This window comes from Protopterus annectens, chromosome 6.part1, assembly GCF_019279795.1.
Source record: "Protopterus annectens isolate FY-2018-M chromosome 6.part1, PAN1.0, whole genome shotgun sequence".
Classification (NCBI taxonomy): domain Eukaryota; kingdom Metazoa; phylum Chordata; order Ceratodontiformes; family Protopteridae; genus Protopterus; species Protopterus annectens.
In genome coordinates this window covers 574195295-574220243 of record NC_056738.1, presented here as the reverse complement: position 1 = coordinate 574220243, position 24949 = coordinate 574195295, and the positions used below count along the sequence as shown (strand labels likewise).

Below are 24949 nucleotides of genomic sequence, written 5' to 3'. Positions count from 1 at the left end.
GCTCTGCACTGATCATGCACCATGGCATTAAAACTTGGTCAGCCCGTGAAAAGCCCCCATCGGCGGAAAATACCCTGTACGTGGCACCACCGACTGGCCTCAGAGAGGCAGTCCATTCTCATCAGATCCCAACCCCCCCCGACTCACCGCCCCCAATCCTCCAATCCCGAATTTCAATCACCACCACTGACAAAATGAAGGGGAACACTGATTACAACCCATGCACAACTCTCTCACACTGACCAACTCCAATCTGCACCATAGACCCCGATGAAACCACCAAAATACGTGGTGCACAGCAGTCTCAATGACCAGAAACACGCAGAACAAAGGAGAGGACCGCATTGCTGTCAGCGCACGAAAAGCTCAAACTCCCTCCATCGTGCCCACAGGTCCTGTCGGACGCAAATCTGCCATCCAGCAGCCCAAGCCAGAACACAGCCCAATGCCCAAGGGAACACCAGGCCTGTGTGACCACCTCCAACAGCAAGCCCGTGATCCAACACCGCTATTTCAGTTGGGCCACAAACTCAACCACTCAGCACCCATAACCTCCCTGCCATCCCGAATATCCCCTTCCCTAGCCACCAACCAAGCATCAACTCCCAAATCAACATCATACATGGCTTAAAAAAAAAAAAAAAAACCTAACCTTTTCCACACCGACCGTAAACTACAAAGCACGCAGAGGCCACATCACAAGTGCACAGCCCCAGTGCAAGCCCCCACCCCCAGCAAAGCATCGTTCACAAACCAGACCCGAAAGCAAACCAATGAAACTCTCAGGGCTAGGCCACCACATGGCTCCAAGAAAGAAAACAATGGGCTCGCAAACTCCGCTAACCTGAAGCAAAAAGTGAAACATGCCATCAGTAAAGAACAAAGGGTCATTCTGATAAATGTCATTCATATAGTTTCACTTTTTTTTTTTTTATTAATATATAATTAATCTCTGGAAAAAAACTCCCTTTATATGAAATTAATGACAACATCAACCACCCGTCTGCAACCAAAGCCAGCCAAGATAATTAAATAACAATAAATAAATAATCTATCCCGCCCCACAAGTCCTCCAAGGCCTACCTTCACCAGACCAGTACCAGGTCGTCATAGATGTATCACCTGCAGTAGCAAGTTCATGCCAATGTGTGGTTGCTTAACCCAACTACACTAGCCTAAACCTCTTAAGCCCCTCCCCATCATTATCTCATTTCCTGCCAACCATCCCTGTCTCCACTTAACCCTTTCACCTCCCCAAGCCTCTTAACTCCCCCTAATATTAACCTAACCCCCCCCCCCATGAAGATGTCCTGGGACAACTTAGTTTGTTGCCAAACTTCATTTGTTGCCTGCCTTAGGTAGGATACTTTAGAATTATATGCAGAAGAATTTAACTAGAGATAATTTAAAATACCTATTAGGATAAGATATGTTTTTTCCAAGGATAGGACTTGATCTAAAAAGACACAGATAGAGCAGGAATTAGGTCTTAAGAGAGGGTATTTGGGATATAGTATGAAATTAGTCTGGATTTGTACAGGGAAATAACCAATGGGTTTTAAGATAGAGTTTCAGATTGTGTTTAAAAGTTTAAATGAAGACAGTGATGTAAGTTCATGGGGGAGTTGGTTCCAATACTTTCCAACTACATTTGAGAACAGAGTATCTCCTGCCATGTTATTAGATGAACATGTTGATACAAGTAGTTTATTAGATGAGCATAAAGTTGAAAGGTTCTTATATTGGATAATGAGACTAGCAAGTGTTGGGGTATTGGGAGGTTAGAAAAGGGTTTTGTGCGCAGTGATGAGTTGTTTAAAGTGAATCTGATTCAGAAGCTCTAACCAGCCAAATTGTTTCAGATTATGGCAGTGATGGGTCCTAAAGGAGGAAGCAGTAGCAAATCTGGCAATGCTATTGTAAGCATTGGTTAGCTTGTTAAAGTTATTTTTTAACAAGTTGGTATATATGGAAGAAGCATAAAGAAGTGTGGAGATAAGGTGGGGATAGGCAATAGTGGTTCTGGCTAGTGGGGAGAGAAAGGGTTTTATCCTATAGAGGGAGCTTAGTTTCCCGTTGACAGTTTTTATGGTATTGTTGATATGGGTTTCAAAGTTCAGACTGTTATCAATGGTTACCCCTAGAAGTTTAGTTGTTGGATCGGGAGATATGAGTGTACCATTATTGGATAAGACTGAAAAGTTAATTGGGAGTGATTTACAGGTAGGAGTGAAGAGGAGGAGGTTTTTTCCTGAGGTTCAAGAGGAGGCAGCATTGTAGAAACCAATTTTCTATTTTATTGAACATTGTCTGAGTTAGACTGTAGTTGGGATTGAGATTTAGCTGAAGAGATTATTGTCTAATCATCTGCGTATTGTACACAGTTAAAGGAATAGCTAGGTTGAGTTCATTGATAAATATTGAGAAAAGGAGGGGGCCCAATATAGAGCCCTGAGGAACACCTATGGTAACTGGGAGATGGGATGAGAGGTTGTTGTCCCATAGCACTGCCTGCTGTCTATTATCAAGGTAGGACAAGAACCATTTTATAGTCTTTGTGTCCAGAGAGAAGGATTTTAGAATATCGAGAAGTAAGTGGTGGTTGACCATGTTGAATGCTTTTGAAAGGTCGATGAAAAGTGCTGAAGAGAGAAGATTGTTATTACGGTTTTTATTGATGTTGTCAATGAAGTAGTTCTTGTACTGTGGAAAGGCCTGAAGCCATGTTGAGATTTGGCCAGTAAATAGTTCTGGAGTAGGTGGTCTAGTAATTGTCTGTGAATGCACATTTCCATTATTTTAGCTAATGGGGAAAGTAGAGCTATGGCAAGATAGTTAGAATATTCTCTGGAGTTTCCACCCTTGTGTAGGGGGATAATGTAGGAGATTTTCCAGATGGTGGGAATAGTGCTTTCTTGTATGGTTCTATTTATCAGCAATGATACAGGATAAGCTATGACTTTGACTGCCTTTGGCAGGTATTCAGCAGGTAGCTGGTCAGCTGAGGGGGTAGTAGGTTTTAGTTTACTTAAGAGGTTGCAGACGAGGGAAGTTGTGACAGGTTGCAGGTTGAGTTGGGAGAGAGTTAGTAGTATTGGTTGGAAGGGCAGAGCTATCTGCTGTTAGTTGATTAGCAAGTGTTTGGATGGTCTCAGTGAAGAAGGTATTAAAAGCATTAGCAGTTTGCTTTGGATTGTTGGAATTTGATCCTATAGGGGGTGGTGTTGCGGATTGGCCTGGTTGAAGTAGTCTGTTTATGCTAGCCCAGAACTTTTGTCGATTATTTTGGTTGGTCTGTTGGAGGTGGAAGTAAAAGTTTTTTTATTTTCGAGTATAACTTTTAGTCTCATTTCTTTTTTGCCGAATTGTTGTTGGTCTACAGGGGTTTTTAGTTGTTCTCCATAGTGTCCAAACTTTATTTCTCTGTTGAATATTTTGCCTGGTTTTCTTTGTAAGCCATGGGGTGGGTTTAGATTTAATTTTGATGGAATGCTTTGGTGCATGGTGGTTAAGGATTGTAAAGAATTTTGAGTTAAAGTAGTTTGTTGCTTCGTCAAGTGGGAAGTATTTTATAGGTGACCAATCACATTCTTTTAGTTCAGCTTGGAAGTTATTGGGGTTAAAGTTTCTGTTGCTTCTTATTGTTTTATATATGGTTGGGTTGTGTGAGCTCGACCTTTGCCTGATTATGTGAGTGAGAGAATGGTCACTTACATCATCAGGGGGGGCCCCTACATTATAGAGTTGTTGGTAATTATTTATTAGAATCCAGTGTAGGATGGATTCTTTCTTATTGGGTTTATTAAATCTGGTTAGGGAGTTAATCGTTTGTGAGAAGCCATTAAGGTCAATATGGGAGGTTGATGATTCAGTAGAGCAGTCCTTCCAGTCTATATTAAAGTCTCCAAGAATTATTGTCTCTTGGGGAATTTTTGTGAAGAGTTCAGCAAGTATAACTTCCAGAGTGGTGATGTTGGTACCAGGGCGCAAGTAGATACATGTTATATTTAGGGATTTGCTGGGATTAAGTTGAAGTTTGGTGCTAATGATTTCTGCATTGTTTTCAGAAGAGGAACCAAGATCTAGTATAGATATTTGTAGCCCTTCATTATAGAGGATAGCAACACCTCCTCTTTTTTTACTTTGCGGTCTTGTCTCAAAATGTTGTACCCAGATGGAATAATATCAACATCTTGTGTAGTGGGTTTTAGCCATGTTTCTGTTAAAGTATATCAAAGTAATGAACATCCAGGAGAGCATGGAGGTGGGAAATTTTATTATTTATGCAGCGAATATTGAGGTCAGCTATATAGAGTGAGATGGGAGATTTAGATTGGATATTTGGGATAGAGGAAACATGAATTTGTGGTTCTGTGCTTATTTTTTGCCGTGGTCCTGGGTTAGGATGAATGCCCCCATCTAGTAAGGAGAGAGGAGTAATAGTTTATTTAAGGAATTGTGGAGGTTAAAGTAATGGTGAAGAGGTTTTTTAGGTTTTAGATAGTTGTATTTGATATGGGTTAATCTGTGATATTTAGCAGGTAAATAGCTATATTTAAGTTTTTATTCTATTTATTTTTCTGCTTGTACATAAAATGCTTCCTGAAAAGGGAATCATAGCCTTACAGCATCAATACCAGTCAGTCGCCATATTTTAATAAGGGAGTTTCTTCTCCATCAATGTGAGACACATTTTTCTAACCAATCATTTCCCATCCCATCAATCAATCATGCTGTGTAGCCTGGTCCACTTCTTACTTTTCAAGAGGATTTAAATCCCTGCAAGCTAAGAGTTATTATCTGAGGAAGTCTATTTAAGATGAAGTCACTCATAAAAAAAATAAACCTGATGATTTAAACCTACAGAAGGATTTTCACTCACCTTCCAAGTGCCCTGGATTATGTAGAACATGACGTATTTAAGGTATAGTGCTCACACAGTTCTTCAGTTTTGCATTAAGTGTTGGCTACACTTTGTACATGCTGATTGATTGATATACTGCAAAAACAGCCAATTGGCGTGCAGGTAATATGAGCCAATCAGTGGTCCACTTCTGATGCAATGCAGACTAAACTGGAGAAGCTGAAACGTGACCAGTCAGTGAGAGATTTTTGTGCTACAGTTTTCACTCCACTGCAGTGCATTTAAAAATGTGCTGCTGTGCACCGATTACATTACTTTCTGGATTTAACATCAGTCTGAAATTCAGCAATGAAGAAGGCAACAGCTGCTTTTTCTTCAGAAGGGCAGCAGCTTCAGGATTCAGGAGGTTCCATGCATGCATTAGCTTAGTGTCTGGCAAACTTTTGGGGAATGCAGCAGTTCAACTTCATGTTGAAACCAAGGAGACAAGGATCGTAGATGTGGAACATTAGAGAAGATCAGTGGAGAGTGGAGACTACAGTACAGTGTGCAAGCCAGTACTCTCAAAATAATCTGAAATTGTTTCTGTGGGGAAGCATATCGACTGGCGCTGTATCTTTGGCTACAGGTAAGTGCCTAGTTTTAAGTACATGTTTTGCTGCAGCAGTGGAGAAAGAATAGGCAAACTTTTGTGTATTTTTATAGTTTGTGTTTTTGAGGAGAGGGGAAGTTCTCTGCTATGCATTGGGGGGTAGAGAAAGTTAGGCAGCTTAGTATTTTTTAGAGGGGTTGGAGAATAGAGACTAAAAAGAACACTACTTTGCTACAGGTAGCATATTTGCATTTATTATATGATGTATCACATGACCAGTATTGCAAAGCATGCTATATCAGATGACCAATGCAAAGAGTTGGGTCTTTACAAAACACTACATGGTTTCTTCCTGGAGTTTTGCTTGTCAGACTTTTTCATCCTTGTTTGATATTCTGCCATTATCGAAGCTTCTAGCAAGATGTAATGTGCTTTGCATTTTGTAGCAGTGTGCATTCCAGAAAACTGCCTGTGGTTAAAGCAAAATGGAAGATTTATTCATTTTCTGTCTGGTACCACCCTGCCAGAAATGGGGGCATAAGACTAATTCTAGATCTCTGTGTGTTAAATAGGTTTATTATCAAACCTATCCTTTCCTATTCCCACTCCATTTGAGAGATGAGTTGATGTATAGAAGCAGACAAGTGGAAAAATTATCTGTGATCATTTTTAACAAAGCCAGATTGCTACCAACTCAGTCCTCATTCTGGGTTTCCTTGGATCTAAAAACATTGTCCAAATGCATATTGTTCACAGCATTGCAACCGCTTTGTCAAGGCTTTATATACTGGTCATTCAATGGAACCTCAAGGTTCAGTTAGATCAAGAAGTTTCATACATACCCAATGAATGATCCCACACCGATTCCTGGTACATGCATAACCTCTTCAATTTGATGGTGCAGCTTTCTTAGCTTGTCCAAGAGGAATCCTTCATGGATAAGAGATGCCTCTCCATAACTGTAAGTAGCTCATTTGCTGCTCATACTATCATGGAATGTGGTTGGCCCTAGACCAAACATGCCTATAGCTATGTTCTAAAGCTCTTAACTCTAACCCTTCAGTGTTTAATCCACCTCTTATCAAGGTGATTACTTTCCATTCAAACAGGCATCTGGTAGAGTTCAAAACAAAGCAAAGTAGTGCTAGAGCTTATTCTTTTCATCAGAAAGTGAGAAAATCTCGGTTACAGCATCCTAAGACAATCAGACCTGTGTATCGTATTTGCATCTCACTCAGTGCTTACAACTAGTATAGACATGGTCAGAAGTGTGTGTGTGGGTAACTAGTGTTCCACACCCTCGCCCACAAATAGCCTCATATTTATATGCATCATTTTATTAGAAAGGTCTGATGGCTCTGTTGTATAAGCATTTCCATTTTTCTTACTAGGATAGTACTAACATTAGGATGAGAAGGTGGAACTTTGGTTTAACACCTCATGTGAAAGATGGTATATCCATGTAATGTCAGATGTCAGTAAATCAGTTGCAACCTCAGTCACTAGCTAAGACTACAGATGACAACCTTCAAGTCTGGATGTGTTGCTCTGACTGTACCAGACATATCAACCCTAGACAGTATTAGAAAGTCCAAACAACTAGGTAAAATAAACAGCAATTTACAAAGAAAAGACTGAATTTGAAACTTGATGTACTGTTATTAGTGGTTTTGCAGGGGACCATTTGCCCCTTCCCCCCTCACCCCACCTCCCCATGGGGGCTTATACCTCCCATGCTATTGCTGCTATTTCTGAGATCAATGTACCTTGTAGTAAAGTGAATACACCGAGGTACCATAATCCTGAATTTACTGTGTATAATCCTACTTTTTTGTAAAATTAGTCAACAGGAACTTCTTCTGGTCATATACCTTCTGGACGTCCACGATCTCTTAGCAAAGTCTGTCAGTTACCATTGATTCTCTCCTACTGAGAGGTTTTTCAGTAGCACAAAAGTAGTAAAAGTAATTCAAGTGGGGGTACCATGGCCCAGTAAGATATAAATGCTAAACATTGTGCTCTTTAGATCTGAGTCAGGCAACAGTTATGCATTCCTTTATTGATTATATCTTATAAATCCTCTGTGTATATTTTTGCCACCTTCTCTGATGCCTCATGCATTGTTGGGTGCGCAGGGTTTTGCTGATTTTTATAGCCTTGACACAGCTTTGGCAGGCTTGGTTTCCTGGATTTGAATTACCAGAAAATGTAATCTTACTACAGACATCTCTGCTACTCATTAAAAGCCCCACAAAAATGACGAAAGTCTTAATTCCAAGCCTGGTTCTTTTCCCTCCATTATATTTCAGGGCCTCTGGGTATTCAATCTCAATAATTCAAATTCTTAAAAACTGTTCAGAGACTAATCTCTCAAAAAAGAAGCTTTGCAAAGTAGCAGACATTTTTTATGCTAAATGACTTTCTCTATTTTAGCCCCATCAGAAATACTGTGTGGTTATCTTCAAGAGCTTTGTGGCCAAAGCTTTTCTTGTTTCATAAGAAGTTACTAGGCTATTGACCCAGAGGTCATTTCAAGCTAGCCGTTTCATCCCATTGTAATACCATAGATACTCCAGTCAATACCCAAAACTGTATTTATTAATGACTGCCCATGTCCAGGAAAGTTGTAGGTGCTATCCCCGGTAAATAATTATGGTGCCCTGTCCACTTGTCCAGCTTCCTTTTGAGCAGCAACATAGAGGTGCTCTGCTTCGCCTGAAATGGCAGCCTATTTCAAAGATGTGGCAGTCACTGGGAGACAAATCTGTCCCTCCAGCACATCCTGTTCAAGTCCCAGGCCAAATATAGATCCCTAGAATGGTTTCATTTACATAATTCATCTTGCAGCTATCTCATATTTCAGCAACAAATAAATGGAGCCCCGTGACCTCATCTCAGCTGCTTTGCAGTGGCCATGGAGAGGTCATCATGACAAATTCAATCATTAACAATAATTTTAAAATTTCATAAATAAGGTCAATGATCCAGCATATGTATTGTTGTGGTTTACTTTAGCATCTGCTAATTGTAAAAATAAATAAATGCAAACTTCTGCCTGCATTATGTATCATTTCTGAGTGCAGAGCACCCATTCTGTATATTACTTTGACCTTTAATAAATAGATAAAATCTGCCCAACCACTGAGGCTGAATAACGAAGGGAAAGGGACATTCTGCTGAAGATATTTCAAAATATTTAGATTTGAAATGTGGTATCCTCTAGAACATTCTAGTATCTACACGAGTGATACCAAACAGATAATCTAGCTGCTGCAGACGTTGCATTCACTTGACTTATAGCACATACAGATGCACTTCACTGTGTCATATGGGTTTTAAACTACTGATTGGTGTGGATGGCTTCCTGGAACAGTTATTAAATGGTAATTTGTTTTTCTGTGCTGCAGATATTTCCATTAAATTATATGTACTCCTGTGGTGGTGATTGCAGACAATCATGATGGTAGTATACATTTAGAGTGCTGGAAATTTCTGCATGCACCTAATGAAGTGAATCTTTTTAAGGGATATTTATCTTTTTTATAATAAAATGTATTAATGTTATCTTGATATTGTCAGGTAACACACCAATGCTTTAGGAATCTAAATTGATGTCAGATGTCAGTGAATCAATTGCAACCTCAGTCACTAGCTAAGACTAGAGATGAGAACCTTCAATTTGGATGTGTTGCTCTGACTGTACCAGACATATCAACCCTAGTCAGTATTAGAAAGTCCTACAACATCTGTGCAGTATTTAGAAGTTAACAATACAAATCTAAGATTTATTCTGATGTACTGAGAAAAAAAAACTGCTTTTTACATGTAGATCTGAGATTTTATGATGGCATTTTATTTTCCACCTTGTACAGAATGTCATCTAATTATTTATGTTTTATATTTTAAAAGCTTTCTAAATGTTGTACTCAGGCGAAGCAAAGGACAGCTTTTGAGGGTTTCAGGCTATGCATGTTTATTCCGGAAGCAAATAGGATGGTTAACTTGGTACAAAAAGGGGCAGGGCCTCAGAAGTTTCTTTATAAATATCTAGCAGATGTTAAAGTAGACTAAAGCACTACATAAGTTACATTTATTAATCTTATTTATGAAAGTATGGTCAGTAGGAGGAGGAGAAAAAAAAAGGTTATTAAAAATATCATAGAATCAAAAGCTGTCACAGTATTCCTAGGGATTCAGAAAGAACCCAAGTACCATTGATAAGAGCTGCAGTAAAAAGGGGCTGCTTACATGATGTGGAAATTTGCAGTTCAGAGACACATTAGCTGTTATGAGGAAATGCTTTGTTATCGACTAATTTGCATGTTTCTGAATTGCCCTTAACTACAGTGAGGATTAATTGGCACTGGTCTGCGGTAGTCAACACTGGTTGTCCATGCATCATGCTGGTACAGGTATCTCTCCATTCACTCCTCCTCCCTCCACACATACACGCACACACAACCTCTGACATACCTCTTACCTGTACTTGAGTTGACAGAACATCCCCGATGTCTCCTCTTATGTTTTTGTCCCTGCCCATGTAAATTATGATCTTTGCAGTTGTTCAGTGATGCTGAAAAAGGTTTCATTCCCCCTTATTGTTTTTAAAGTTCATTATGATGCTAGATATGTTACTGTATTAGCTTTCTCAGTGACTCAAGTCAGAGGTAAATATTTCTCCCTGGTGTCATTTAGTGTTTCACTCAGCTTTGTCCTGAAGACCCCTCCAAAAAAAAAAAAAAAAAAAAAACACACATGGACACATACCCATCCCTGGCAACTGTTTGTTCCTGATTTACAAGTCACTCCTATCCCTCGTAACTTACAAACTGCTGCAGTTATTGAATAAAGTCAGCAATTCTGTTTTACTTCTTATGTAAAAAAGAAAAAATTCTGTCGTAACTGGTGTGTTAGTGTAATGGGTAAATGCTGCTTCTTTTTAGGTCAAAAATGCAGGGTTTGAACCCCACCTTTTTTTACTATACATTTTTTTAAATACTTTCAGTGCCTTTAAGGCACATGGCTAGTGTACTCCCCCCAATGTCCTATGTGTAAGATTTGAGGGTACAGAGCTTGAGTATTTTCAGTGCCTTTAAGACACATGTCTAGTGTTCTCCCTCCTAATGTCCTCTGTGTGAAATGTGAGAGTACAGAGCTTGAATCTTTGTAGCACCTTTAAGGCACATGGCTAGTGGTCCCCCCTCCAAATGTCCTCTGTGTGAAATGTGAGGGTACAGAGCTTGAATATTTGTAGTGCCTTCAAGGCACATGGCTAGTGGTCTTCCCCTGCCCCACATCTTTCTTACTGCAAAACCTTTATTTGATTTTCTTAAGTGCTTTTAAGGTGCACTAAACAGAGGTATTCCTGGTGTCTGGTGTACTCCACCCACCTCCCTCTCATTCATGCTTATTGCAAATTGTTGTTTGATTTTCACATGTGCATTTAAGACATGCTGTAAGAAGAGGTATCCCCCCTGTTGAGTGACTCCCCCCCCACATACAAACTCATTATGGACATGCAAACGCACACACCTAACCTAGCCCCACCAACCCATCTAACCACCCCAGTGTCAATTCCCAGGCAGACACACACTCCTACATACTGTCACACATGCACACAATTCCCAACTTGCCTCTCTGCAAAACTTCCTGGCTCTTACAACTACTGATAGGTAACCATGAACATATGTTCATTAATATTTGTGGCCATATTACTTTGTGCCCTTTGCAGATATCAATGGATGGTATCTACTATTAACCCACTGTCCTCCCTTATCCATGCCTTTTCTGCATGTGTATAATAGAGCCAAGAAAATAAGAAAACCTCAAGCCACCATTAATGGGTCTTGTTTTTTGAGCAATGAAAAATCCAGTCCTATTTGACCTTCCCTTTCTTTGCAAAACCAGTATCTCTACAACCCACCACCACACAAGGAACCTAAATTTACACCAATAAACAAGACTTGCTAGGGGGATAGGTTCCTAACTCAGTATATTCCCAGCATATGGAATAAGTTACCACAACAGGTCAAACAAATGACTACTTTGACTACCTTTAAGGTTAGTCTTTATAATTGGACAGACACAACTTTACACCAGGCTTATCATGAATGGCCCTGCTTGAAACGAGAGGCATGAACTTTTAAGTATGCCTACTTAAAGGTGTGAATGGTTAGGCATTCCATGGTCTTCATGATTTCTTACCTAATATAGTTCCTATGAAGTGGCTGATGACTAACAGTAGGAAAAGCGTGAAAAAAAATCATTGCCACACATATTTGGGTAGTTGCAAACAAAGTCTTCAAATAAACCAATAAGTTAATGGTTGCTTTTAATAAAATGGTCAAATGCTAACTAATAACTATTAAAAAGAGATAAAGTTTATTAATAAAAGGATACCATGTCAATGATACCATAGACAAAGACCATAAATCACCCGATAATGGAATACAGGTCCATTATAAAAGTGTAGCAAACTTGGTCATTATTTTAAATAAACTGTTTGTTAAATTATTATTGATTTCCTCTTAATCTTATGCTAACCTTAATGTCTAAAACTTCTACTGGGATTCACTAAAATAGAGTACTAGTCAGCACAGCAGGTGTTCCGCAATGTCGATCTGTGTTGGAGCTGTTCTATGATGCAAGCTTGCATATGCGGTGTATCCATAGGGTCTATATTAGATAATCGAACTTTCAAAAGTTCGTGTCATATGGTTGACACCATATGATTGAACTTTTAAAAGTTTGAAAATCTAATAAAAAAATAAACTACACAAATCACCTACCTGAAAGCTTTAAGCAGGGGGAAAGCCCCCCTGCACTCCCCCACAACCCACACTCTTTAAATATACCAACTCCGAGATCGCACTACAATGCAGAAAAGGGAAATCTTCCTATTCTGCGCTGTACAGAGATCTCGGTTAAAACATTCGAACTTTCAAAAATTTGATCATATGGTGTCGACCACATGGCAGTCGAACTTTTGAATGTTCGATCATCCAATATAGACCCTATGCACAGCAGTCCTTATGTTAACAGGAACAAATCATTCTGGTGAATGGAGTTTGATCACATGGAAATCTGCTGAAAAACTTTAACCAAAAGCACTTTTGGCAATAGCGGAGGACTCCCCTTTTCTCTTCTGATGTGTGACCTCTGAGTAGGTATGTTTATGTTTAGTGTGTTGAGGGTGTTCCCCACATGGTGGGGAATGGCGGTGCAGCATGGGGCTTGTCTCCCTGCAAAAAATATTTTTGGAAATTGCATTCAGCTAAACTTTTTCTGTGGCTTTGGGATTGACAACTATCATCAATCTATCAGCATGAATCCATGCTGACATAGTACATGGGTTGTATTACATCTTCTAGATAGCTGTGTCAGCTACAATGTGTAGTGAGGCATGGTCACATATCACGACACAAACACTATGGGTATTATCTTCAGTCTTCCTTCTCTAGTAATACACTTAAATATATTTGACTGTCTAGGGAAATGTCTTGCTCATTTACTAGAGTAACATGATACCCCTCCTCTCTGTCATAACAAATTTAATTCTGAACGCCTAGGATTCCCCTGCCGTACTTCATAATAAATAAAGATTATTCCAATTATCTATCATAACCACTTTTCACCTTCAGTCATTTGTAATTCAAACTACAGTGATTATGTTTATAGTGACTACCTTTCCCGGCTGCCTTCTACTCTGCTGAACATAATACTGTTTATATCTACGTTCATCCCCTCCACCTCCTGTGTACACAGTGATTTGTGAATGAGACATTAACCAGGCGATTTAAATACAATTAACATTCCTTCAGAATGACAGGCATGGGGGATGATTAACAACCAATAGTTTGATAAGAGCAGGGGCAAACAGACAGATGTGTACAGCTCCCCTGTTGCTTACTAAAACTAATAAGAGAAATGTGGCATTAGAAGGAAGTGGCTTAGATGATGTGGCCATGAAGGGTTGCTGTTTCTGATAATATGGTGTATGACGTGCCAATATCTGTGCCTTATTTTATTATATATATTTTTTAATTTGGAGTAGGGTATAGTACAACCATGTGGCATGTTCACTGACATTGTGCTGTACTATGCTGTGCTGCTTTGCTTAGGGTAAAAGTCCATGTCCATTGCATCTTGTTGTAGCATGCAGTCACCAGAGTTTTGATTTGCCCAGTCCAATCCTTCCGGCAAAGGGTGCAGGAAAGCATAATGAAGTGGGTGTTATCACACCAGTCCATGTTTACTCTTGAATTTTAGTCCTTATGTGCATTGCCAAGCATACCAAATGGTTAAACTGCATGTGAGTCATCTGATTTTCTTTGCTTTTACTACTTTATCGAAGGTTAATAAATCTAGTCTGCTGTTTAATTGGGGGGCAATTATATTTGGAAAACAGATTGTTTTGTATAATTACATGTTGTACAGTGGCATTTTACTTTCCATCTTACTAAATTTTAGTGTTTTAAGCCTTTTCTGAAATCTTTTTAGATTCATAGGTGTGTACTAGGCTAATGGCCCTGGAGCCTTTACAAGCCTAGCCCATAGGATTACCCTGGCATCGTGCCACCCGACCTTAGTTCCCAGTGCCTCTGTTGAGTAGAGCCACTGGAGTGATCCCCAAGGTGAATTTTCTATTTCCAATCCACTCGTCAAGATTGCTCTTGAAGAAGGCCAGTGAGGTGCTCTGCTTGACATGTATGGGAAGTCTATTCCATAGCATTAGCAGTCTCTGGGTTATGAACCTGTCCCTCCAGCATGTTCTGTTGATTGTGGTAATGAGCTTTAGGTCTCTGGAGCGTGTAGTGCAGAGGGATTGGGATTTCTTTAAATGTAGTATTTCTAACAGAGCTGGGTCAGACATCGCTTTGTAAATCAAGCAGAGATCGCCTCTAAGTAGGCGACATGAGACAGAGAATAGTTGAATTGTTTTGAGTCTGTGTATATAGGACAAGTGTTTAAGGCCTAGGATCCTCTTTGTGAGGTACTTTTGGGGCCTCTCCAGTTGTTGCAGGTATCTAGTGAGGGTACATGCCAAATAGGGCATTGTACTCGATGATTGGCCTAATGAGGGAAGAGTAGAGGGAGACAATGACCTCTTACTTCCTGGTTGCAAAACCCGTATTAATGAGATGTGCCACATAGAAGGACTTTCAGACTAAAGTGGCAGTGTGGTGGTCAAAAGAGTGGTTGCTGCCAAACTGTGTTCCTAGATCTCTTATAACGCCTTCTGCATTCAGTAGACTACCATCAATGTGGTAATTCAAGGGAACCGTTTTTTTCTCAAGGGGATGATGACACATTTTTTTGGCATTGAGCTTAAGGCCATGGTTCTGACACCAGTCATTGGTCTCATTGAGGCCTTCCTGTGGGATGTCCACATCAGTTGGGGAGTTCGCAACTTGCAATCATCTGTGAACTTTGTTAGCCAGAGTCCCTTCATGTTGGCCTGGACTTCAGAGAAGTAGATACCAAACAGAAGAGGACTCAGGACCGAACCCTGTGGGATTCCACTTGTGACTGATCGACAGTCTGACTTGAGTCAGCTACTTTTTTGTTTTCCCTCATCCCTGCAACTGATCATCAACTCCTCTTTTGCCAGCTCTGCCTAACTAACCATAGCTTTCTACTGGGTACAACCTAACCTGTGTCCGGGGTGGGTGAGGAGATCAAGGACTCTGCTGCAACATCATACTGCTGATGTGTAGTCTGCCCTTCCCCTATTCCACCCCATGACAGCCTTGCAAGTTCCACAGTTGCTACCTTCAGAAGGTGCATGCAAGCGTTTTTGCATGTGCAACCTCCTAAGCAATCACTATGTCTCATGCAGCATGCGGCCCACCTGACTTTTAACACTGCTGTTACAGTGAGCCCAGATTGCCTCTCTCTCAAGGATGGGCAGGCCAGCATGAAACACTTGCTCCCATCCTGTTTCCAGTCCCTTTATAGCCTGTGACAGTTCTCAAACATGGGTCAACTGTTGAGCAGTAAGTGCTGTATCCCTCTGAGTCATATATCCAAGTAAGATTTGTTTTTTCTGAAATCTTAGTGAATTATGTTTTCCATTATATGTATGGTCATTTGGTTCCCATGAACTCCATTAATTAGAATATGTTCATGATGTTGCGTTTTGCCTTCCACACATCAATTTACATTAATATATGGTTATTAATATGTGAATCAGAAATATTGTAGAAATATAGTAACATAGTTGATGTTATTAGTTTTAAAGTTAGTGTTCATTAATACCGTTTTTACATCATGTATATGAAGGTAATATTTAGAGATTCTACAGTCATACAGTCATACACATCGCACAGAACTAGCATGGCAGAGATTGTCTCAGTTCTAGTGTGTGATGTTAACTAGCCCCTTTATCATTTATATGTATATGCACTACAGATCAATATTACCTATTATCAGCAGCAGAGATATGTATTTGTGGTTAAGCCCATCTATAGACATACAGTAGTTATGGGTGATCAGTAGGTGGTTATCCATCATTCTGCATGGAACAGCCATGAATCCTATTGGTTATCTGCCATGTGTACAGTTTGATGGTAGTTATTTATAATGACGATTTTACTGTGGCTGTTACTGCTTTCAATTTAATGTTATATGGTATTCAATGAAGATATTAGTTAAACACTGATTGTACATTTTTTATAATATGGTCTTATTTTGTTAATGAGTAAAGCATATTCTGTGTTTATAAACAGTGTACTTATTTGGATTTAATTTTAAAACTAGCATAAACATTTTCAAGCCAGGTATTGACTTGTCCCTTTATCATTTTGTATGTCTTTGTATGATAAAGACGGGAATAAGAGCCTTATTGAATTTTCCATTAGTTGTTGGTTTCAGGGTTAATAAACAGCATCATGTCTCAGTGGGGGGTTTCTGTAGGCTGGATCATTAAGGATTTTCATCAAGACTAGGCTGCTGAGAATATTAATTACATGGATTACATTGATAAGTATGCAACAAATATGCTAGAGTTAGTACAGGTTACAAACCATCTGTCTGTATTCTGTAAGCCTAGGTATGCAGAATGGAAAAAGACTATTGAAAATAACATTTGTTTAGAATAAACACCATGTATAGCTCTGTTATTGAATGCCTGTGTGTTATTGAATACCTGTGTTTTGAGACTGGTTGTAATATGCATTTGCAAGAGCTAAAAAAAAAAAAAAAGTGGCGTTTTGACTCCATTTTGCATCCAGTAAACAGGAAAAGTAACTCAGTTGCCTAAGTATTTACATGTCATTTTTTTCTGTGTTTTACTGTGTTTTTTCTGAATCTGAAGTTATAGGCACTGAAGCTGTTCTACAGTTTGCACTGTATTTCTGTTATGGAATCAGTGTTACTGCTTTTATTTGCCATGTTTTTAGTCGCTAAAGTTACAGCAAACAGTCTGTGAGTCATCTAGAGCTTGTAGTGGTTATTATTGTGGCAGGAGTGTAATTACAGCTGTTTTGGGGAAAATAAACAAAACTGGTTAGAAATGTAGTTATGTTTTTCATAAGCTCTTTCATTTTCCCTGTTTTTTTTTTGTTACTTTATTTTTTTTTATAGAGATGTGCTTAGCATAGTGGTGATGAAACATGTATTCCCTACTCGCAGGCACTTCCAGTTGTAACTTTTCTTAATATAACCAACTCACTCAAATCCTATTAGTAAACAGGCCCTTATATGTACAGGTGTTTCCAAGTGTTCATAGCTGGATAACATGCAGGGCCAAGTGCATAGCACCCTAAAAGTAGTTCTTCGCATCCCTGAGAGGTATTAACATTGTGCAACATAGCCGAAAGGCCACTACATATAAGCTCAGCACTACTGTTATGCAAGGTTACTGAGCTGTGCTTATTACAGCCATATTTAAAATCAAGTTTCTTTATTTACCTAGAGACAGTTCTGTGTAACTTACACTACAAATCCCATTAACAGAAACCTCTCTTAACAGGCAATAAATCTCTAAGCTCTGTAAATGAAATCAACTTTAACTTCAGACTGGACAAAATGGCTAGACAGCCCGTGAACTCAGGCTGACTTCTAAAACCATGGATAATTACAAATCCTGCTTTAGTTATGTTAGAAAAATAAGAATCTATACTCAACAATGTCCACAACTCATACTGAATTGTAAAACATACTTGGATGTGTTTGACATTGCCAATATTCCAGCAAGTAGTTTTAGTGCAAATTTTAGTCCTGAGATGGCTATTCAAAGCCCCACTATACCAGTCTCACTCTCAACTCCTCCCATTATCACTGTTCCACTCAATAAAGATGTCTCTACTACCGATCCCAGAAACTATAGGCCCTTCAGCCTGATGAGGCTGTCTGTAAGGCCATGAAACATAGTATAATGGACTTAATTGACACAGAAATTAAATGTCTTGTCAGGCTAGATCAGCAGCAATTTGGTTTTGTAAAAAGTAACTACTTGCTTATAAACCTGGTAAACTTCTTCAATAAAAGAGCGTTCACACCATACACACAGCCTACCTTAATTTGGCCAGAGCATTTGACACTGTCCCCAGTGCTAGCATAATTAATAAACTAAGTGCATTACAAACAGACCTCTGTGTGGTAAAATGGATAACAATTTGGCTAAAAGAGATAAACCCAACACTGTGGGCAGCAGGGGCAGTATCAGAGAGCATAAAGGTGACCAGTGGTGTCCTGCAGGATAAAGTACTTTGGACCGCTTTTGTTTGGTATGTATTTCTCTAACCCATAGACTAATAACCAAGCTCCATCCCTAACAAGTCCGAGTATGGTGTATTGAAAATGGGCTTCAATTAAATGCTAATATATATATATATATATATATATATATATATATATATATATATATATATATATATGCATTTGGTAAACAGACCATCACCCACCTCTGCATATTATATTCACAGTATCTCACTTAAAATGAGAGTGAATTGCAGGGTCTCTAACTACGTTTTCATTTTGATCATCATGTAGCAACAGTTGTCTGGAAGACTTTTTCTACATGGTGCATCCGATCATAAATGGCACATCATCCAGATCTACAGCTGGTGGCGTCTCCTTGTACGCAGCACTAGTCAGACTAATTATAGAATACAATGTCCCCTTTGGGATGCATCTCATCAGACATATTGAAAAGGCCTTGGTGGTTTCTGACCATGAGGATTACAGGCTTGAAATCCCTAGGCTACTAAAGACTGGAAGCCCTGCCCTTCTCTTCCTTTTGTATATGCTCCTCAGAGGAGACCTGTGCCTTACCTTCCAAACAATCAAGGACTCCATAGCCCAGGATCTCTCCAACCTTAACCAGTTAAACAATCCCATGCATGTCAGTACAAGGGATCTAAATCTGTTTCATCAGATCAGTAAAACAAAGTGGACAGATGGATTCTTTGCTCAGTGTCTCCCTCAACTCTGGAATAGGATGCCCTTGCAGGTCAAGCAATATGATACACTATCTTCTTTAAAGCTAGGCCTGGATGATTGGATTGGATATTCATGAATTCACTTTGTTTGACTAGTCCTCCTTGAGAGTGAGGTACAATTAAGGATGGGAACTGACCAAGATGTAATGGTTGCAGAACTCCTTAGCCGTAAACTTTCTATGATTCCTGTAAACTGTATATTTACTTAGGTGGGCATTTTTATTTAATTTGAAGGGGAATGTACTCATTAAGCTAATCCATTTATGGGATGCTGCAATTTGTTTCACTTTACTGAAGTTGTACTTTGGATGACTTTGTCCCACATAGAAAAGAGAGTGCTCACTTTTTCCTTTTTGTTTGTTTTACGTTGTATTTAAAAGGGTATTGGCATGTGTTTGAGGTGACTGACATGAATACTGTTCATTAGTGATGTATATTGAATGAGAGGAACAATACTGTTTTTATGATGGTGTTGAACTCCATTGTACATTTGGAAAATAATCATCATAGAAGACTGTTGCATTTTTGTCAGTAAGTGTAAAAATGCATGATTTATTTTGACATTATTAATTCACTTCTGCTCTATACATGTACAGAAATGTACATCGTCAGGTATTTTGTGGTTTGTGAACAGAGTATGCAAATTTCACCCCACACCTTTTTTTTTTTTACCTTTTGGAAGGTAAAATGATTTTCTTGTAGCAAGTTTGGTTATAAATATTCCACGCTTTATAATTATGTAGCTGTTTGATACCATGTACCATTCCTAAGATGATTGGTGTATAATTAATTTCTACCAGTTTACATTATTTATTGTTTTCAGCTTGCTTTTTATCTGAGCAGTATACCAATTTAAAGCTTCAGTAAAGAGCTGATGAAAATTGCCATATCATTGTTTAACAGTCATAGTAAAATATATTTACTGTGTGGCACAGTGTATCTTTGCAAACCCTTCTTTTGTAAAACATGAGTAATGTAATCCATTCTGAAAATCTTTTTCATCCTCATGACAGAAAAAAGGGCCATATTTGCCTTATTTATTTTTTTATGTATGTATGCATGTTTTTTTTTTTTTACCTTTCCAACTATACCCCCCTCATGTTTCTGGCCTCTCTGTTCAGTTTGTTCCCCCTTTGGCTACCTGCAGGTACATTGGCATCTGGGATGAGTCAGGTACCCGGAACTGAGCCAGTCATCCTTAAACAGACTGGATTTTTTTTTGCTATGACCTGCCCTCAGTCCTATCCCTAAACCTCACATGTTGTGATAACAATGTAGGTCAAACCTGTGGATGGGCTCCATGTACATATATTCACTGTTGAGGTAGGATTCAAGATTCTGGTTCCCACTGTGGCTTCTAAACCTTGCCAAACCCCCATTCCCTCTCCCTCAGCATTGGTGTGCCAAAAATTACTTAACTCCTCCCTGGACTACATCTGTAGCTATCTTAATATCCATTTATATCCATATTAGTACACAAAGAGATGATTGTCTTCATTGAGTTGCAAGTCAAACCACCATTTCTGTACCTTTATATTTGGAAACTTTTGGTAAATAGGACATGGCCTGCAGAATACATTTTCATTGTAGTTCTGTATTAGGAATGAGGAAATATCAGGTATCTGGTTGGGTTGGAGGCAGATTTCATTCTCCACTGATTGCCCTTAGATTGTCTTCAATCAGTCTGACTTTTTGAGGTGGCAGGTAAGGTATATAATTAGTTATTAATCATTTTGACCAGGAGACAATTGACGAGTCTTTCCCAATTACCCAGCTACTCAAAAGCACTGTCTGGTTAAGTCACTTTCTCAAGGTCACACAGCAGGCAAATGCAGGCTGAGGGGATCAAACCATGTGTAACAGAAAGCAAGCTCATAGCCTTAATCCCCTGAGCTAACTCCAAGACAAAAGTGAATACAGTTACCCGGTGTGGGAATAAAACCCACAGCTTTCTGATCATTCAGCTCCAAAAGGCAAGTGTGCTACTTGCTGAGCCAGTGGGATTGCAAAGGAAGAATTTTCCTAATGCATTCTAGTACCTTCAGCTTTTTTCTAGTTATTTTGTTATTTTATGCATTTATTAATTTGGTACGTCATTTGAACAGAAGTGTTCCTTTTCAAAGGTGGCCTGGAAGCACTGTCTAGTTAAGTGACTTGGGAAGAGTCGCACAGTAGTCAAAAGGAGGTGGAAGGATTCAAACCCTGTGCCTTGGGTACAGGAAGCAGCTCTTTAATACGTTAGAACCTTAGTCCTCTGTACGATCACCCAGACTACATTAATCTAATCATATGGGGTAGCTGGAACCCACAGCCTTCTGATCTTTCATCACCAAAGGATTGTGTGGTATGTAGAAGCCCAATGTATTAGTTAAAAAAGTATACTTGGGGACAATTGTTTCTGCTTTCTGTTGTGTGATGAAATCAGAACAGCATGATATTTTTCACTTGATAACTTCCTGGAAGATTAAAACTCCACGCACACAGGTATACTATGTGGTGTAGAAATGCCCCTTTTTCATCCATCAGAATGGATTGACTTTGTGCTATCTTTTGGTTTTTTAATGTAACACATGGGTTTGTGAGATGAAAGAGAATGAGGCTCATAACCCACACTGATTGTTATGGAAGGTAAAATGATTTTCTTGTAGCAAGTTTGGTTATAAATATTTGTGCTTTATAATTATGTAGCTAGATTCTCCAGTTATTAGTCTAAGAGCAGCCAAGCTGAAATGAATTGTGAAAAACAATGCGGCTAACACAGTTTTTTAATAAAATGGCTTTTATTAACAGGAAAATGAAATTCACACTGATTTTACAACAAAGAAAATAAAACATTGGCAATCTTGGCTACACAAGCATCTCTGGAACATTTGAACACAAAAATTGCTCACTTCAGAGTTCTTTATAACTTGGCAAGTTAATATTTGTGTTTCTAGCACAAAAGTTAATTGTACCTTTGTTGCTGTGTAATGAGTCAATAAAATCATATAGTCTCTGTTATCCATTCAAATATGAAGATGAATGTCATAACAGGTACACTGAAAAACATTTCTCAAATTCTTCATAAAAAGATATTTATATGCAAGACACAATTGTCTACATGGAACTATTGCAGTATATTATGTCATATGAAATTATGTAAAGCTGTCAATACAAATGGTGCAATTTTAACCTGTTTTAGCATTTCATAATGAAAAAAGTGGGTCTAGTTGCATTTGTTTGGGTTTGGTGTAACTGCAGCACCATTATTTTCTCTCGAATTCTCACCCAGTGTGTGTTCCTTAACCATGTCACATATCAAGAAGTTACAGGTGAAGAAGCCGTGGCTGTCCGATCAAAGATCTGTCACCTGGTCAAGTAAGGATTCTTTTATGTGGTATTAGTTGCAAAGACTAACTTTTTATCTCTCATGCACATTTTTAGTGAGATAATCCAAGTCTGTTTGGACAAAAAGTGCAAGTCAACTTTTTTAATGACCTGCACTTTATTTTACCTTTTTCTTCACAACTTTCTGATGTATACTTTGTGCCACTCTGAGAAAAAATAATATAAACATCTTTGTTATGAAGTGAATCTGAAAGAAGTTTGCACTCAAATATTATGGGTCATTTTTGCCCATTGAGGGATCCTACATCTATAACACTGTGCCTCTGAAACTGTCAGTGTTAAAACTTTTAAGGACAGATATTTGGGTACTGGGTTGCAAGCTGTATAGAATATGTGCTTTTAATTGCACAGGAAAACAAATAGTTTTATTGTGAGTCTTTGTTACAGTTCACAAATCTCGGTGATATTTTCTGTTTGAATAATTAAAAGTTTGGAAATGTTTAGGGAAAATAAATTTGGTTCTGATCCTGTAACAAAATACTGTTTCTCATTTTGATGTTTGACATTCTTGCTATCATGAGCAAGATTGTAATGACCATTGTAGCCTCTCTCGCTCTATACTTGTGCATGCCTATATTCACAGAATTGTTTGATATTGTGCAATTCATTTTTTTAAATATTTGATATTAATGTACAGGCTGTGTAATATTTGTACCTTAATATGCAATGACAAATGAATAACTGCATCTTAAATCTGCGTGAAAAAACATTATTTTTTTGTAATGGATTTTAGTCGTAACCGCCAAGCTTAGCCATAATAGCTAAAATATCAGTTTTAGGGACAAATACTTAATGTTTTTGGTGCTCCTCCAACACAGTAGAGTAGAATTTGGATTTTTTTTTTGATGCACAAAGTGATGGAATGTTTAGATTTCAATGGATGAGTTTTTAGAAAAGCCATTTTCTCCCTGAATTTGCAACAGACAATAGAGAAAGGAAAGTAAATGTGTGTGTGTGTGTGTGTGTATCACGCACACACACGCACACACACACACACACACACACACACACACACACACACACACACACACACACACACACACACACACAGCTGTGCGTGTGTGTTTGTGTGTATGAGAGAGAGATCACATCATGAAAGGCTGAAAAATCAAAATAAAAAAATCCCAAAACACTCACTGAACTACCACTAAGAATGAATCACAAAATATTGAATACTACTGTTCCACTATTTTTTGAAATAAACTCCCATAATACAAAAAAAAAAAAAAAAAAAGAAGATAAAGTATCTTGCTAGTGGTCTTGTTAGGGAAAAGGGTTTCAGCAGTGTAATCTGTAGGGGTAGTATAGTTAAGGGCAGGGGTAGTGTTAGAGTTAGCACATGAATAAGGTGGGTAGGAAGGCTTCAATCCCCTTACCTAACCCTAAGCCACAAATACTCACACATACACACTAACTGCTGTAAATTTTTCAGGCAAACATTCATTTTCCAGCACATTCTTATTTATGTTCCCTAAATAAATAAGCATTCCGTTATTTCTACATCCGGTTATTTGCCAATTCAGTCATTTGTGCAGTCAGTATTTTTATACTCAAACACTTTTCACTATGCATTGAATATTTTGAGATGTCATGTGTCTATATGGGTCTACTTCATTTTATTGAAAACTCATTTCGTTGAAAACTCATTTCACTGAAACTCAGCTGCATAAGCACAATTCACTCAAAGCTCACTTCACTGAAAGCTCATTTTGCTAAAAGGTATATGCCTTGTTCTCCACAGTAGTGCGATCCTGGAGTTAGTATATATAGTAAGGGAGTGTGGGGAGCACAGCCCTCCACTTTGGGGGGTGTGGGAGGGGGGCACAGCCCCTCAGACAGTTTGGGTACATATTGTCTTCTGGAAAGAGTTATTCATTCGACTTGTAAGTATCCATGTCTATGGTTTACAATGTTTAAAACAGGTGGGGGGCTACACCCTCCCACACACCCAGCACCAGCCCTTACTATATATATATATATATATATATATATATATATATATATATATACACTAACTCCAGGATTGCACTACAGTGGGGAACAGGGCATATACCTTTCAGTCAAATGAGTTTTCAGTGGTGAGCTTTCAGTGAATTGTGCTTAGGCAGCTGAGTTTAAGTGAAATGAGTTTTCAACGAAATGAGGTAGACCCATCTATATACATGTGTGTGTGTATGTATATGTGTGTGTGTGTGTGTTTGTGTATATACAGTGGACAGTAGTCTCTCCTTTGATAATCACATCGCCACAGTAGTCAGGAAGTCCTTCTATGGGGCACACCTCATCACAAAAGGGTTCTCATCCAGGAAAAAAGAGGTAATTGTTCCCCTCTACTCGACACTCATTAGACCCATTATAGAGTAAAACGCCCCTTTTGGAATGTACCCCACAAGACATCTGCAGCAGCTGTAAAGGCCACAGAAGTACCTCACAAAGAGGATTACTGGCCTCAAACAGATGCCCTACACTGACTGTCTCAAAAAACTCCAGCTTTACCCCATAGCATATCGCCTACTCCAAGATGATCTCTGCCTAACATATAAAGCTATGTCAAACCCAGAGCTGTTGGACATGCTACACCTAAAGAAATCTCAATCTGTCTGAGCTACAGGCTCTAGGGACCTAAATCTTGTCACCACAATAAACAGGACATGCTGGAGGGAT

The 24949-nt window shown here is 38.8% G+C and overlaps 1 protein-coding gene across 7 annotated transcripts in view; it reads left to right on the top strand.

Annotated features, from left to right (window-relative positions):
- Positions 1 to 24949, top strand: part of RASGRP2 (RAS guanyl releasing protein 2) — a 1579354-nt gene that overhangs the window by 1123513 nt on the left and 430892 nt on the right. For all 7 annotated transcript variants that reach the window (XM_044076007.1, XM_044076006.1, XM_044076004.1 and 4 more), the window contains one exon: positions 22193 to 22255. In XM_044076007.1, the coding sequence (XP_043931942.1) occupies positions 22193 to 22255 (63 nt within the window). The remainder of the gene's footprint in view (positions 1 to 22192; positions 22256 to 24949) is intronic.